The sequence below is a fragment of the Corapipo altera genome, unplaced genomic scaffold (assembly GCF_003945725.1).
Source record: "Corapipo altera isolate COAL_440 unplaced genomic scaffold, ASM394572v1 169, whole genome shotgun sequence".
Classification (NCBI taxonomy): domain Eukaryota; kingdom Metazoa; phylum Chordata; class Aves; order Passeriformes; family Pipridae; genus Corapipo; species Corapipo altera.
Window position 1 is genome coordinate 3075611 of NW_020884946.1, and position 16573 is coordinate 3092183.

General features: G+C 43.5%; 2 protein-coding genes across 2 annotated transcripts in view; both read left to right on the plus strand.

Annotated features, from left to right (window-relative positions):
* Nucleotides 1–1304, plus strand: part of L2HGDH (L-2-hydroxyglutarate dehydrogenase) — a 37549-nt gene extending 36245 nt beyond the window's left edge. Inside the window, exon 14 of the transcript XR_003530776.1 lies at nt 1294–1304. The gene's annotated coding sequence lies outside the window, so the exon portion shown is untranslated. The remainder of the gene's footprint in view (nt 1–1293) is intronic.
* The window catches only part of SOS2 (SOS Ras/Rho guanine nucleotide exchange factor 2), a 32412-nt gene that overhangs the window by 9968 nt on the left and 5871 nt on the right, over nt 1–16573 (plus strand). Inside the window, exons 7-17 of the mRNA XM_027662529.1 lie at nt 1379–1489; nt 3038–3136; nt 7249–7376; nt 7722–8377; nt 9413–9494; nt 10465–10587; nt 13246–13349; nt 14470–14689; nt 15362–15481; nt 15762–15924; nt 16404–16521. Coding sequence (XP_027518330.1) covers nt 1379–1489; nt 3038–3136; nt 7249–7376; nt 7722–8377; nt 9413–9494; nt 10465–10587; nt 13246–13349; nt 14470–14689; nt 15362–15481; nt 15762–15924; nt 16404–16521 — 1924 coding nt within the window. The remainder of the gene's footprint in view (nt 1–1378; nt 1490–3037; nt 3137–7248; nt 7377–7721; nt 8378–9412; nt 9495–10464; nt 10588–13245; nt 13350–14469; nt 14690–15361; nt 15482–15761; nt 15925–16403; nt 16522–16573) is intronic.

Here is a 16573-nt window from a genome sequence, read left to right on the forward strand (position 1 = left end):
GGGCAAAACTATTGACAAGGGCCTGGAGGGACAGGACACTGGGAATGGCTTCCCAGTGCCAGAGAGCAGGGTTAGATGGGATATGGGGAAGGAATTCTTGGCTGTGAGGGTGGTGAGGCCCTGGCCCAGGTTGCCCAAGAAGCTGTGGCTGCCCCTGGATCCCTGGAAGTGTCCAAGGCCAGGTTGGACGGGGCTTGGAGCAACCTGGGCTAGTGGAAGGTGTCCCTGTCTATGGCAGGGGGTGGAATGAGATGATCCTTAAGGTCCCTTCCAACCCAAACGATTCTGGGTTTCTGTGATTTTTTATGTTTGCTGTAGTGAAATAAACAAAAAAAAAAACCCATTAGTCTCTAAACTAAATTCAGAATCTGCTGAAGAAAACCAGTTTGGTCAATTAGAGAGTGTCTAATAATTTCTCTTCAGCTGCTGCGGTGCCAAACTTTCCCCTCCTTCACCCCCCCTCCCAAAATACGGGTGGCCAATGATGATTAAACTCGATGAGGAGAGTTGAGAGCGATAATTACAATTTGCATATGAATAGAGCATTTGTTCTGTGCCTCTGCTCCCCACAAAGAGTTCCATTTCAACTCCTCATGAGTCAGGTAGGAATTCCCCTGGACCCTCTGCAACTGGAAGACTTGAGACTCCACCTGAATGTTCAGATGAGCCTTTTGTGGTGGTTGGTATTCCCAAATTCGGCAGCCTGTATCCTGGGAAGAATGAAGGTGAACAGAGGAATAACCTGGTGACTCAGGAGTGATTCAGCCCAGTGGATCTGCAGGGACTGGGATCAGCCTGACAGGCTTTGGCACAGCTGATCCAGAGGCAGCCATGAGTTATTCCTGCAGGGATTCCTGTGCAGTCAGGTTTGCATCCCATCCTGCTGTAGCTGATATTGAGGAATCACGGCCGGATACTCCAACCAGAGTCATAATTCTTGCACCTGAAACCCTTGATGTGATTAGAGAACTTTTCCCTGGGTTGCTTTGTCCCAGATGGAGATATTTTCCTTGTAACAGTCTCCCAAATTCACTTTTCCCCAGAGTGTCCTTTTTTACGGGCAGAGAGGAGGGAAATTGCCATTCCATGTGAAATGGGGCGAAAGCAAGAACTTCTCTTGCTTCCCACTGCTTCAGCAAAACAAAGTTTGTGTTGGCCACAGGGATTGGGAGGTTGAGGAATGCTGAGAAAATCGTGTGCAGCTAAAAGTTGGAAGTGAGAAAGGGTTGTGGTTTCCTCAGTATTTGTTTTGCAAAATCGATATTTTCGTGAAAAGTTCCACTTGTGTGTCAGCTTCTCAAAGGAAATTATTGCACCAGCTGGGACAGAAATATCTTGCATCCTTTGTGTATTTATATAATTCTGTGTTTTTATTTAGGAACAAGCCTTTGATCCATATGAAACCTTGTCCCAGGATATTCTCTCTCCACAATTTCATGAGCATTTTAATAACCTAATGGCAAAACCTGCTGTTGCTCTCCACTTCCAGGTGAGTGCAAATGGGGAATACTGAAAGGCTTTAATTCTAATATTTCAAAGGTTTGAATTCTGCCAGTAATTCTTTACTTCCAACTGAGGCAGAAATCCTCGAGGTTCTGCCCTTTCTTCAGTGTAAGATATTTGGATTTTGCCTCTTGCTATAAAATCTGGGCACAGCTCTGACCCATCCATGAATCTTCTTTAGTTCTTTTTGTCCTCACATCAGACACTTGCATGAGGACAGAGGGTGAGTTCTCACACTGCCATTTCCATCTTGCATTTTAAAACCAAACACAGGCACCCAAACACCATGTTTTCATTTCCTTCCAAACATATCCAAGGCCTCCTTCAGCACTGAGGCTGCAATTGATGGTTTTTCTTGAATAATTCTTCCATAATTTCTTAGTCATGGCTGCCCAGCAAGATCATCTGTGAGTTTTCTGTTGTTTTATTAGTTCTGTCCACCAGTGTGGCTAATTTATTAAAAGCTGCATAAGAGAAGGTGCTGAGCAAGTGGTGAGTCAGTTCTGCTCCCAGTTAAACCCAGTTTAGTGGTGCTGAGTTTGTAGGGTTCACTGGGGCACCTCTGCAAGCTGAGGTTCCTCTGAGCCATTCCTTCAGGTGAGTGTTTCCTCCTCACCTCCGAGACCTTGGAAAGCTGGATCCTCTTACTCTTAAATACTTCTTGGTGTTGAAATAAGGCTCTTTACCTCCCTCCCTACCAAATTTAAAGCTCAAAGCTCTGTTCCAGGTTAAATTGCTAATTGAGTCATTTTTCAGTGAATCTGGCCTCCTGCCTGACTCTCGTCACTAATTTCTCATCCTGATGTCATCATATATTAGGGAGAAATTCCTCCCTGGGAGGGTGGGGAGGCCCTGGCACAGGTTGCCCAGAGAAGCTGTGGCTGCCTCTGGATCCCTGGAAGTGTTCCAGGCCAGGTTGGACAGACCTTGGAGCAACCTGGGATAGTGGAAGGTGTCCCTGCCCATGGCAGGGGGTGCAATGAGATGAGATTTAAGGTCCCTTCCAACCCAAACCATTCCGGGATTCTGTGATCACCATAGAAAGGCTTTCTTAGGAATGTTCCCTCACAGTTCTTCTCTGAGCTGTGGACTTAAGGCAGAAAGGTAATTTTTAAAAAGGATGTGAGGTAGTTCAGTTTCTGCTCAACATTTATCCTGATATGGGAGATGGCAGGAATTTCATCGTCCTTTGGAAAAATCTCTCATCTTACAACCTGAGTTATTGTCTTAGTTAAGTGCTGGGGAGGGGAAAAGATTTATCATTTTTTAAGTAATAAACTTGTGATTCTCAGTTTCTCAGGGTGATACTAGTACTAATTTCTTCAGTGCTTGATGAGAGCTCCATATTTCAGTGCTGTGTTGGATGTAATGGAAGCACAGCGAACATACCTGGGAGAAAAGGGAATCTGGGGGAGTTGTGACAAGTTTATTTGATTGTGTGGAAGCCCTGACTGCTCTTTAACCAGTGCCAGACCTATCCAGTCCTGATTTGAGTATTTCAGTGTAAATAATCCTGTTTATTCTTCCTTTTCAGTCCACTGCTGAGGGGTTTAAAGAAGCTGTACAATATGTCCTCCCCCGCCTGCTGCTCATCCCAGTCTACCACTGTTTGCACTACTTTGAGTTACTACAGGTAAACAAAGCCACACTCTCATTTCTCACTAAAACCAGTTATTAATGTGGAGAATGTGAGCTTTTAAATAGGTGTTAAGATGTTGCTTACTTCTTAAAGTGGAAAGAGATGAAAACATAAATTTGACGCTGGTTACTAAATGTCTGAAAAGTAAAAACGTGAAGAAATCTTCAGAAGCATCTGTTGCTCTGATATGAGCATTTGAAGTATAATTTATTGAACAAACCTTGAGTTCTAATACAGTTAAAAATTGAATATAAAAATCTAATTTCTTCTTTCCTTGAGTGCTAAATTTTTGTCCATTCACAAGCAGCTAAACAGAACCCAGATCAAATTCTCAGTCTCAAGTCACACTCCAGTTGCAGCTCAACTTATTATTTCAGAATAATCCATTCTTAATGTTCAACCATTTGTCCTGAGTCCTAAATGGAAGTAACTGAGGATAATGTACAAAAGTTTCTGTTTACCCCATTGTGTTGGGAAAGTTTGTAATGCTTTAGGGGTAAGTGAATTATTAACCAACTGGGATGGACTTAAGTAGGTAAAACACCCTGTGGCTGCAGCTGACATTTGGAAATAGCAACAGAAATTGCTCTTTTAGGTTCTCAGTGTAAAAACTGGCACTGGCCATGTTGTACAGGTGTGTTATATGGATTTCCTCTGGATTTCAAAGGATTTACTGCTATGAAGGAGGAAAGGGAAACTTTCCCACATAGAGTATATCTATAGTACAATATAAGTTTAGTAAAATACCAGATCTATTCAGCACAAGTTCCTTTGTTTTTTTGGAAGTTCACTCTCGTTTTCAGTATGTCTGCTGTGATTTTTTTTGCATGTCCTGATTTAGATAAGGAAAAGTAAGGGATGATTTATTTTGTCCCATGAATCACACACCTCCAATGTGCAGATGACCAGTATTTTGTGGAAAGATTTAAATCCCAGGAGGGTTTGGGTTGGAAGGGACCTTAAAGACCATCTTGTTCCATGGGCAGGGACACCTTGCAATACACTTAAATACACGTGGTCTCAGTAAATTTTAAATCTTTACACATTTCTCTTGATAGTCATTTTAGGAAGTAGTTTACAAAGCTTAAAAATACACCAAAACCAACTTTAATTCTCTCCCAACTCCCTGACAGGAGCGTGGAGCCAGGTAGGGGTCGGGCTCTGCTCCCAGAGAACAAGGGAGAGGACAAGAGTTGCCTCAAAGCGACTTGAGAGGCCTCAAGGGTCACCAGGGGAGGTTTAGCTTGAATATTGGGGAAATTCCCTCATGGAAAGGGTTGTCCAGCCCTGGCACAGCTGCCCAGGGCAGTGGTGGAGTCCCCATCCCTGGAGGGATTTAAAATCCCTGTGGGACATGGGGACATGGGGCAGTGGTGGCCTTGGCAGTGCTGGGGGAACAGCTGGACTCCATCATCTTGGAGGGCTTCTCCAACCTCAGCAATTCCATGATTCCACAGTTCTGCCAGCCTTGCTGTGAAGGGAGCACTGTTGGTTTTGTAGATAAAGTCTCTCTTTCAAAATAGTGGAACTTCCCTTCCCATAACCACGGGCTTCTTACGATAATTCCCTGGAACTTCCCAAAATGTTCCTCTTTCACGCTGAATAATTGGATCAGTGACCTGCATTATGCTGAAGGTCAGGCTAATTAATGACCCATTGTGTCTCAGAGCTGGGAAAGTGCATCAGGATGAAATTTAGGAATGAAATCATGTGCTGCAGCTTTGGGGACAATCTGAGCCTTCAACTGGATTTACAAGTGTAAAGTGTGTAGTGTTTGTCCTCGTTGGGAGCGGAGTTTTCCCTCGTGTTTTTGATGAATAAAGCCTGGCAGACAATGCAAAATCATATTGTTGTGCTTTTTATTAATTTTAAAGGATAATACAGCAGGAGGGTGCATGAAAGATGATAATTTTAGCAGTGAAAATTATTAAATTTGATCTTTACCCACAGTACACAAGATTTCTGAGTGGGATCTGACACTTGGCTGTCTTGAGCCTTTCCAGCCTTGTGAGCAGAGAACAAAAATCTGACATATTACTCTGTATCAATGGTAAATCCAGAGTTTTTTGTTATGATCCCTCTAGTTACAGGTTTAAAATTTTAATTGTATGTTGTACTTTGAAAACATCTTAAATTGACAGCAGAGATTTTTAAAATGCAGAGTGTTTTTAGGCACAAAGTATTTATTCAACAATATTAATATATAACATATTGAAAACCTTTGGTATTGCTTCTCTGTCACCACTGTGTTTGTCTCTAGGAACTCTGAAAAAGTTCAAAATGGAAGCAAAAAAGCAACAAAATACTCATATTTTCATGGTTTCTGTAGGGAGAGAAGCTCAGATTGAGACTTTTACTTCTAAATAAAATTACCAAAAAACCCCTTCTGAATTGGGAGATAAATAAAATAATGATTTACCAAAGCACAGGCCTCAAATATTTACTTTTTTGTTAAATATCAAAACTAAAATTAATGAAATTAAAGTGTGAAAAGCTTGAAAATTCCTTCTAGCTGTAGAACTTTTCCTCCTCGGTGCAAAAACATGCAGGATCTTCATCAGGGCCTTGTCTCTGCCTAAGAAAGAGGATAAAGGTCCTGAATGGAGTAGAGAGTTTATCCTTCCTTCTCATGTGACTCCCAGGCACAAGACTGTCCCGAATTCCTGCACATGACTCGTTGTGTTGTCATCAAACAACCCAAAACATGAAATTATCAGACTCAGGAGCTTTTCCCACCTTTAGGATTTTGCACTTCACACCTTTTTTACGTTCTTTGCATTTCTGTGGCTGACAGTAAGGAAAAGTAGGATTTCCACAGATTTTTTTTCCCTTCCCTGTACTGTTCCTCAGCTCATAAAATTCCTGGAAGTTTTGGGCCATGAAACATTGATTTGTGGATGGAGGTTGTTTGGGCATGTGAAAACTAAAAACTTCAGTAATTGAAATGACATGGAGTGGACCAAGCTGGTCAAACCCTGTTCTCTCCATTACTTTTAGAGGAAGCTGAGGGATCCTTGCTGAGGGAACGTAGTTGGGGAAAGGAAAAGAAGGCTCTGCCATGCTGAGTGAGTGTAAGTAAGATTTCTCTTAAGTATGTAGGTAAAACACAGTCTATCCAGAATTTATCCATGCGTGGCAAGTTGTCGTGATTTTTCCCAGAAATTTATTAGCTTGAATTTTCCTTCAAACAACTCATAGAATCCCACAATGGTCTGTGTTGGAAGGGACCTTAAAGCTCATCCCATTCCACCCCCTGCCATGGAGGGCTCATATAATCTTGAGGGTGAAAGAGGTTAAAAAGAAAAAATCTTTTATCAGTAATATTTTAGGTGTCACCTTAAAGAACCAAACCAGGGAACTTTTAGGCTTCACTCAAAGCATGTTGCTGCCATTTGGATGGAGATGATGTGAAAACCTGTGGAATTTCCTAGTTCAGGAAGTTTCTGCCTCGTGGTGGAGACAGATCTAGTCTTTATAAAAAGGAAATATGCTGATTCTCACTGTCTTTACATTTTGCTGTAGAAGCAGATATTGAATGCAGACCTTTTTTTTGACTCTTGTTAGTTTGCACCGTGCAAAGTGGACATTTTTCTCTTGAAATAGGCGAGTTTGCTGAAGGTGGCAGAATTCAGAGTGGTAAGAAGCAAAGAGAGGAGCTTGCTCGTTCTGTCCTTTAAATTTGCTCTGGATTGTTGAAAGGAACTCGTGGAAGGAATATACACAGTCACATAAACCAACATTTAGTTCTGGGCTGTTTCAAACTTTCAGACTCTTTAATAAAACCAGTTGTGAAACAGGACATTGTTGACAAGGTAACAAGAAAAATTAATACCTGACAGTTAGCGCTGGCTCTCACTGAAGGGTAAAGGGTGATCTTTTTAAACTCTCTCCTGCTGAGTATCCATGGATTTTTCCTGAATATCTGACAAATATTTTTAGTTTCATGCACAGCTTGTTTTGAGGGGCTTCTGTAATAACTCACTGGCTTGAAATCACTGACTTCACCGAGCACCACAGATAACACCGTGTGAGAATGTTTGCCAGCCTTCCTTCCCTGCTATAAACGAGGCAAATCTGAAAGAAAATAAATGTCTGTTCTGTCCCAGCAATTGCAGGAATGCAGTGAGGATGAAGAGGATCGGGAATGCCTGAAACAAGCCATCACTGCCCTCCTGAACCTGCAGTGCAGCATGGAGCGCATTTACAGCAAACACTCCCCGAGGCGGCGGCCTGGGTGAGCACAAACACACACCCTGGCTCCCCAAAACGGGCAGGGAAGGAGATAAATCATCTTTCCTTGTTAGGAAATCTATATATTCCCATTTCCAGGCATGCCTTTCTGACAGTTTTCATTGTAAATGGAGCAGCAGCCCAAAACCTTCACGCCCCACTTCTAAGAGAATAATGTGGATATCTTGCTCCCTTCCCCAGCCAAAGCGGTACTTGTGGCTTATTTGGAACTTAGTGCATATTTAGGGGAAAAAATAATGTATAGGAGTTAATTTAGCTGATTACTTTGGTCTCTTGGATGGCAAACATGGAACGTGCCCGTTGTGACCTTTTCTGTTCTTCTCTCAAGGGAGCCGGTCTGTCGCTTCTACCACCGACAGATAAGGAGCAAACACTTGGCCATCAAGAAAATGAACGAGATCCAGAAAAACATTGATGGCTGGGAAGGCAAAGACATTGGGCAGTGCTGCAATGAGTTCATCATGGAAGGGGGCCTGACCAAAATAGGAGCCAAACACGAGCGGCACATCTTCCTCTTCGACGGTTTGATGATCAGCTGCAAAACCAACCACGGGCAGTCGCGGCTCCCCGGCTACAGCAGCGCCGAGTACAGGCTGAAGGAGAAGATCATCATGAGGAAAATCCAGGTGATTGACAAAGAGGACACCCCTGAATACAAACATGCCTTTGAGCTGGTGTCTAAGGATGACAACAGCGTCCTGTTTGCTGCCAAGTCCGCCGAGGAGAAGAGCAACTGGATGGCGGCGCTGATCTCGCTGCAGTACCGCAGCACCCTGGACAGGATGCTGGATTCGGTCCTGCTGCAGGAGGAGAACGAGCAGCCCCTGAGGCTGCCCAGCCCAAACGTTTATCGTTTCGTTGTGGAGGACTCTGAGGAGAACATCGTGTTTGAGGACAACCTGCAGAGCAGGAATGGCATTCCCATCATCAAGGGAGGGACGGTGGTGAAGCTCATCGAGAGGCTGACGTACCACATGTATGCAGGTATCCTGCACGGCCCCTTGGATGTGTTTTTTAAGCTCATGCTTCTTTGGGGAAGGAAATGAATCCTGTTATCTTTAGCTGGGTTTTTCTGCATATACTTAAATGTAAAATAAGATTTTGCTGGGAAAAAAATATCTACTGGTAAATGGCCTGGCTTTGCTGGCAAAGCTGTAAGAAAATTTTGGGTGTGCAAACCCTTCACCCCCCCAAAAAAACCCACAATAATGTGTTTCCTGAGATCATCGTTGCTAAAGCAGTGGAGCTGTTACAGGCTGTGTGTCTGTGGAGGGAGAAAAAGGTTGGAAGTTATATTTATTTTATTTATTATACTCAACCTGCCTCTCTGGGAAGTCCCTGTGTTGAAGAGGATGCAAAGCACAACCAGCATTTTGCAGACTTTGCTGTGAAATACTGTCTTAAAGGCACAGAAATGAAACCTCGAAGTAGTTGCATGAAGTGCTGATGTTGAGGAAAATGTTAGGTCTCAGTTTTGGGGTGAAAGGCACAGGCTGAAAGGGGAAGCGGTGCAATTTTTGTTAATTGCAAATAATAACAGTCTCCTTTGTGCTTTTTACAAAATGCCTGGGTTTTAAGTGATTGTTTTTGTGAAATTAAGATTACATATTGTGAAACTATAATCATTTTTTTTAGATAGCATTTAAAGCTCAGTATTGAGCAGCTGCTCAGTGTGCAAGTTACCCTCAACTGTGTTGTCTGTGTGTCCCAGCTCTTCCAGTCCTAAAATGTGATGGATTTTGATGGCTGGTGCTCTTATCACCTTTCCTGAATAAACTGATGTATTTGAATATTAGTTTCATGGAATTCCAGATTGGTTTGGGTTGGAAGGGACTTTAAAGACCATCTTGCCCTACCCCCCTGCCATGGGCAGATTTAGATATTTTTGGTGTTAGAGGAGATTTTCTGCACATTAAAATTTTCTCCGTGTATTTTATTTCCGATATTTTCCAGTTGGATTAAAAAAAAAAAAAACAAAAAACAAAACACTCCCATCATTTTCTACTTCTGTCCTTACAGATCCCAATTTCGTGCGGACTTTCCTCACCACGTACCGCTCCTTTTGCAAGCCCCAGGAGCTGCTGAGTTTGCTGATAGAAAGGTAAGGAATGGTCATACTTCCTGAAGTTATGGGAAGGTTTTAGAATCACAGAATAGAATCCCAGAATGGTTTGGGTTGGAAAGGACCTTAAAGCCCATCTCAATCCACCCCCTGCCGTGGGCAGGGACACCTTCCACTAGCCCAGGTTGCTCCAAGCCTCATCCAACCTGGCCTTGGACACTTCCAGGGATCCAGAGGCAGCCACAGCTTCTCTGGGCAACCTGTGCCAGGGCCTCCCCACCCTCCCAGCCAACAATTCCTTCCCAATATCCCATCTAAACCTACTCTTTGTCAATGGGAAGCCATTTCCCTTTGTCCTGTCACTACAGTTCCTGAAGAGTTTTGTGTGTTTGGAATCATAAACATCCCAAGTTGGAAGGGACCCACAGGATCAGAGAGTCCAGCTGCTCCTTCCCTGCTCAGGTTCCCAGTGTCATGTTTCACGTGTTTTAGTGAAGTTTGTAAAACAGTAACTTCTAAAACAGTGATGCAAGTTTTTAAGGCAACCTTCCTTCTCCTGGTTTAAATGAGTTACCTGAACTGGGTATTACCTGGAACACAGCCTGGGCTGTGGGGTGGTGATGTTATGAACTGCTAAACTTCCAAGTCTCAATGCAAATAAGGACAGAAATGTTCTGAGCGGTTTGTTTGAGCACACAGACTTAATGTAAACAGCATTTTAATGCAGTGTGATAAAGCTGCTCTTAAGCTCTCATCTAATCTTCCCTTAATCAAGCTAGCAGGCCCTTAAAAACCTTATATCCCAGTCTAGACATCTTGTGATGAGCAGAGAACCGGTGAATTAGCCGGGCGTGGACCTCGGGGAGGAGGGAATTCCGGGCGAACTGGATGTCACAGGAGAGTCTCACCGCACTGGATTTATTTGAACTGCAGTTGCTCTCCACGTCCTCCATAAAGGCTTTGTGTTTGATCTTAGCTGCCATCAGTTCTCTGGTGCTCTCCTCCCTAGGTTTGAGATCCCGGAGCCAGAGCCCACGGAAGCAGACAGGCTGGCCATCGAGAAGGGGGAGCAGCCCATCAGCGCCGACCTGAAGCGCTTCCGCAAGGAATACGTCCAGCCAGTGCAGCTCAGGTTTATTTGCTTTCCAGTTTGTTACAGCCAGACTCGAGTTCCCTGATTACATGGTATTCCTGGAGACACTAATCTCCCCTGGAGACTGCTGTGCTGTCAAGCAGGGACTTATCCCTGTCTGCGAGCAGCCCAGTATCCCAGATCATGTTCTCATTAGTCACACTGACTCCTGGAGCTGTTGGAGCTGCACTGTGGTTCCCAGAGCTGTGATCCCCACCCACAGACACTGCGTGGCTGCTGTGGACAGCGGGTGTGGGTGAGGGATGTGTAGCTGAGAGGGGTTCTGAATGGGCTCCTTGTTCCCAGGCCCTGTGAAGATCGTTCCTCTGTTTCCAGTTTTCCAGCCCTGCTGGTGTTTTCCTCCCTTTCCCAGCCCCGTGGATGTGTTTGCACACAGACAGGGAGACTCTTGTCTGTGCTGCAACATTGCAGTGGCTGCAGTGAATCTTCAAGGTCTTGCTGACCAAGCTAATTTGGGGAACAATTAAGCATTTCTAGCATGAATGAGGCTAATTGTTCCCCTGATTGAGGACTGAGTCAGGAGGAGACGGATCACAACCAGAGTTTGCTAGAACAACTTTTAACTGTTTTGATGAGTAGCATCAAGAGATTACCATTAATGGCACATTAATTTTACTATTAATGTTACTGTTAGTGGCACCCTCAGATATTCTTCTAGCACACATTCCTAGTTTACTTGTTGGAGCAACAGCAGTTGACTCAAAGTGAAGGGTAACACTGACATTCCAGTACTTTGAACATGTTGAGAAAGTCACTTAGAGGTCTCCTTTCCATCAGATACCCGTGTGCATATATATATAAAGGATTAAAAAGATAAGGATGTGTGTAATACAGGAGTTTTCCTCCACATGTAGCAGCCACCACCTTCTTGAGCGTGCTCCAAGTTATACAACCTCAGCGTAACCTTGATACTCGTGTGCTCCTGGCCTTGGGCTGTTTATCAGGCCCTTGGTGTTCCCAGTTTATCAGCTCCTGTGGGTTCAGCAGGACCAGTAGTCTCCACAGTTATCAGTTCTTGGGAGAGCTGCCTCTCAGCTTGTGCTTTGATGTTTTCTGGGAGCTCTTCCCGATCCCTGTGACGTGTTTCCAGTAGCTTGGAACTGTCTTAGAGCTGAAAATAAGTGTCTGGGTTTGAGCTGTTGATGCACTCAGCAGATTCCAGCATTGCTAATAGCATTGACCTCTACTTCAGAGAGATCTGGGGTTTGGGAACAAGGTGGAGAACATGGAGATGCTCATCCCTCCCCCCCTGCCCAGCACCCCCCATCTCGTAGGTGACGCTGTGCAGTGCCCAGGCATGGAAAGGGCAGTGGCTTTGGCATAAAAGCATGTGAGGTCATGAGAAGGAGGAGTTGCTAAGCTGGAAGTGCAGTCAGCAGATCCAGGCAATCTCTCTTGCTTTTCCACTGCTTTTTACCATTGGATCTCAAAGGCAGAGATGGATTAGATAAGATCCTGTTTTACTTTTAGTGGCTACTTGCGTCAAAACTTGGCTGCTTAGAAGGTGGTGTTGATTTCCAGCCTAAAAGATCCCTTTGGGCAGCAGTTCTTTTATGGGGCAAACCTTATTTTTTCCCTTACACACTGGGAAGAGGAGAGCTAAGGAACTTCTCCGTGTGTTCACACGGATGTAATTCATTTGTCTGAGCTAAGCCAGCCCCTCTCCAGAGCTGTGACTCACAGATTGCAATCAGGTCCCTGCCCTGTCCCTCTCAGATCTTCTTGCCACCAATTTAAAGGGCTGAGCCACCAAACCCAGTATCCTCATACCCAATTAGCACTGTTTTCCCAGTGGAAAACTCCCAGTTCAGCAGCACAGGGCTGGAGTAACCACATCTCCTTGGAACCATCTCCCCTGAGCCCGAGGCCGTGGGCTCTCCATCAGCCCCATCATCCTGTTGAGTTGGCACAAGGAATATCTCTTGTCCTGGGTGATGTAGGAGATTTTTGCTCACTCTTCAGGTAAGGTCATGGACTGCACCTCAATAAATCAAATGTTTGAGGTGCGAGCTCAACTTGTTTACCTGAGGAAGAGGCAAACCAGTTTTTTATTCTGATTTATCCTGAGCGTAGAAGGCAGAGGAGCAGTTGGAGTTCACTTTGAGAGGCTGGTTTATTACTGATTTGTTTAAGAAAGGGTAGAGAAAAATCAAAAGGGAGTTTAGTGTTATCCTTAAAGGAAGTACTGGATCTAGTATGGCTTTTTTGTGTCATTAAAAAGTTGTAAGAGAAGGGCAGTAACAACAACTGCAGCAACTTGGAAGCTGAAATTTGTGTGTAGGAAAGAGACCATTACAATTTTGTTTCTTACCAAATGGGAAATCTCAATTAGCTTTTTTATAAAAAAAAAAAAAAAGGACATTAGAAATGGCATTTTTTGTATTAGATTTTTTAAAAAACACCAAAATATATATATGCTAAAACTGGGAAATTAGGTCTTAAATACCTGAAATTTCTGTGGTCATGGGTGCCTTGCTCAGTTTTTGTTCTGTTCCTTTGTCCACATGTATTTTGGTAGTTACCAACTACATGAATCTGTAACTCAGTTTTGTAGGATTATGTTTTATTTGGTGTTTCTGTGGGATAAGCCTTGAAAGTCCTTAAAAAGAAACATTTTTTTTTTTTCTCCTTCCTCAGAATATTGAATGTTTTTCGTCACTGGGTCGAGCACCATTTTTATGACTTTGAGAGAGATTTGGAGTTGCTGGAGAGGCTGGAGACCTTCATTTCCAGTGTCAGAGGTACTGAAGCAGGGTCCTGTTCTCATTCCACAATTTGGGACAATCTGGTTGATCCTGATGGGTTTTAGGCATGAGAATGTCTTTACACACATGAGTAATTTTAATGCCTTTAATTGAGCTGTTTATGAGACTCTCCTTCACATGAGCAAGCTTTGGCCTGGAGCCTGAACAGCCACCAAAAATGACTTCAAGCATTAGGATAATAATACTTCAAGTATATTTACTTCTGGACAGTATGTTCATCTTTGCCTGACTCTGTGATTCAGGCTGTCACCTTCCCTTTCTCCATAGAGAATTCCTTCCCTGTTGGTTACTGAGATTAGATTTTCCATCTTGTTCTTTTCCCATTTATCTAAGTTTCCAGTGAAAATCATTATCCTTTCAGAAGAGGATACTTGACCCGTTCGGTATCATTTCCTTCCAAACTAGATTTTTCTTTTTTTATGTGGTGGCATGTCAATTTTTAATAATTTTCCTGGCAATTCCAGATTTTCCTTTTCAGCTTGCCAGGCCTTACACTGGGCAATGTCATTCTGAGACAAATAAGTAAAAGACAGTGGATACAGGTCACTTCTTTACATGCCAAAACTGTCAGAGGATGTGGTTAAACACACCTGGGCAGCACCTGGGTTCACATGTGTCTGTCTGCCAGCTGATAGAGGTGCAAGAACCCGTAAGAAGAGAATAGAGAACCACAAACCTAATTAACTTGCATGCAGAAACACAGAATTTTGAGTGCATATTCAAATTTTTGGGGGGTTGGTTTTACTAAATTATCAAAAGTCATTTAAAATCATAGAATCCCAGAATGGTTTGGGTTGGAAGGGACCTTAAGGACTATGTTGTTTCAACCCCCTGCCATGGGCAGGGACAACTTCCACTAGCCCAGGTTGCTCCAAGCCCCATCCAGCCTGGCCTTGGACAATTCCAGGGATCCAGGGGCAGCCACAGCTTCTCTAGGCAGCCTGTGCCAGGGCCTCACCACCCTCACAACCAGGAATTCCTTCCCAATATCCCACCCAACCCTGCCCTCTTGTCAGTTTAAAATTTAAGACGGTATTAAAAAAGCTGTGGGTTGGTTTGATATTTTTTTTTTTTTTTAATGGTTTCTGCTTTACAGGCAAATCCATGAAGAAGTGGGTGGAATCCATTGCTAAGATCATCAGGAGGAAGAAAGCCCAGGCCAATGGGATCAGCCACAACATCACCTTCGAGAGCCCTCCCCCTCCCATCGAGTGGCACCTCTGGCGCGTGGGGCACAGCGAGAGCCTGGACCTCATGACCCTGCACCCCATAGAAATCGCTCGGCAGCTCACCCTGCTCGAGTCCGACCTGTACAGGTGGGGCTGAGCTCAAACACACCCCCTTTTTTAGATTCTTTTTTAGCTTATTTCTTAGATTATGATCGAGCAAGAAAGAGTTCACAGAATCGGTCAAAAATACGACACCCCCCCCCCCACCGTGACTCCCAGAGTTCACGGGAAGTGATTTCCTTGCCATCTGTTCAATATCAAAATATACAAGGGAATTAAAAAAAAAAGGGTTTTATCTCATATCAGACAACATAAATAAGTACAAGGAGGACAATCCACGGGTCTTAGAACTCCAAAGTGAAGCATCCTTTCCTGCTCCAGTGACAGCGGGTTTTCTACTAAAACAAGCCACTTTTCCAGCAGGTTGCTCCCAAGTGCTTCAGCTTCCCGTTTTCAATTTGTAACTCTTCTTAAGTTGCTTTCCTGCCCTTTCAGAAAATTAAACTGGCCCCTTTGCAGTTTTCTTATCTGAAAATGCTTATTCAAACCCACCCGATTTCAATTAAGATAAAAATGGGTTTCCCCTCTGTGCTCGAGTACTCGTCAAAAAGTTGTTTCAAGTTTCTGTTTTGCAGCAGATTGGATTTGTGAAAATACCAGGTCGTGATTAAGGGAAGAAATAATCTTTTAATGCAAACACAGAAATTACAATTATTATTTGTACTGAGCATTCTGCGTGTTGTGTTTTGTCACTCCCAGGGCAGTGCAGCCTTCTGAACTCGTTGGCAGCGTGTGGACGAAGGAAGATAAGGAAATTAACTCCCCAAATCTCCTGAAAATGATTCGTCACACCACAAATCTCACTCTTTGGTTTGAGAAGTAAGTACAGGGCTGGCAGTGGAATGCCATTGACCACTTTTACCCTGGGACTTGCTTGGGGTTTGCTGTTTTATTTTACAGGCCCTGCCAAAACCCTCTCTTGGCTTTCCAACTCGGAACATATGTAAGATGTAATTACCTAAATTTGTACTTGAGATTCTGGAGGGAGAGCCAAAATCTGCATGCTGGGTGGTTTTTCTTGGAAAAAAAATTGATTTAGTAGCTTGCAAAATGTCAGGTTTTATCTCTCAGAGTTTCTCAGATTCCGTTTTTTGATCAGGTGCATCGTGGAGACGGAGAACTTTGAGGAGAGAGTGGCTGTGCTGAGCAGGATCATAGAAATCCTGCAGGTTTTTCAGGATCTGAACAATTTCAACGGTGTTCTGGAGATTGTCAGTGCCATGAACTCTGTGTCAGTGTACAGGCTGGATCACACCTTTGAGGTAAGGTTTGGGCACGGAAAAAGAAATTAAATCAGCATCCAGGCCTGTGTCACACACAGCTGTGAAGGGAAATCCGTGGTTTCATGGAGGAAAACAAGTGTGAAATGTTGTCAGCAAAGCCTCCCTTCAGTAAAACAGAAAAAGAAGAATAAAAATAAAATCTTTTGAGTTTTGTGTGTCTTTGAAAGGCAGCATTTTAAGTTAAAATCAACTGTGTAATTTTTATTAAAAGACCAGGATTTTGCTTGTTCACTGATAGACAAAATAATCTTCTGTTTATAGTAGTCTCAGGATTCACGTGACTGAATTGTTGGGCTGGGAGTGCTGTAATCCAGAGCAAATATTTGATACAAGAGGTGCTTTCAAATCTGAATTTCAGCTCCCAAGTTTTGCTGAGACAGGCAGGGAATTGCCTTGTATTTGCTGATCATGGCGTTGAGAAGATTTCCATCCCTATTTTTTTTCCTTTGGCAACTTAGGCACTACAGGAAAGGAAGAAAAGAGTCTTGGATGAAGCAGTAGAATTAAGCCAAGATCATTTTAAGAAGTATTTAGCTAAGCTCAAGTCAATCAACCCACCCTGTGTGCCTTTCTTTGGTAAGTCACACCAATATTTTGGGGTGTCAGTCCAACCTTGACTTTGCTGCAG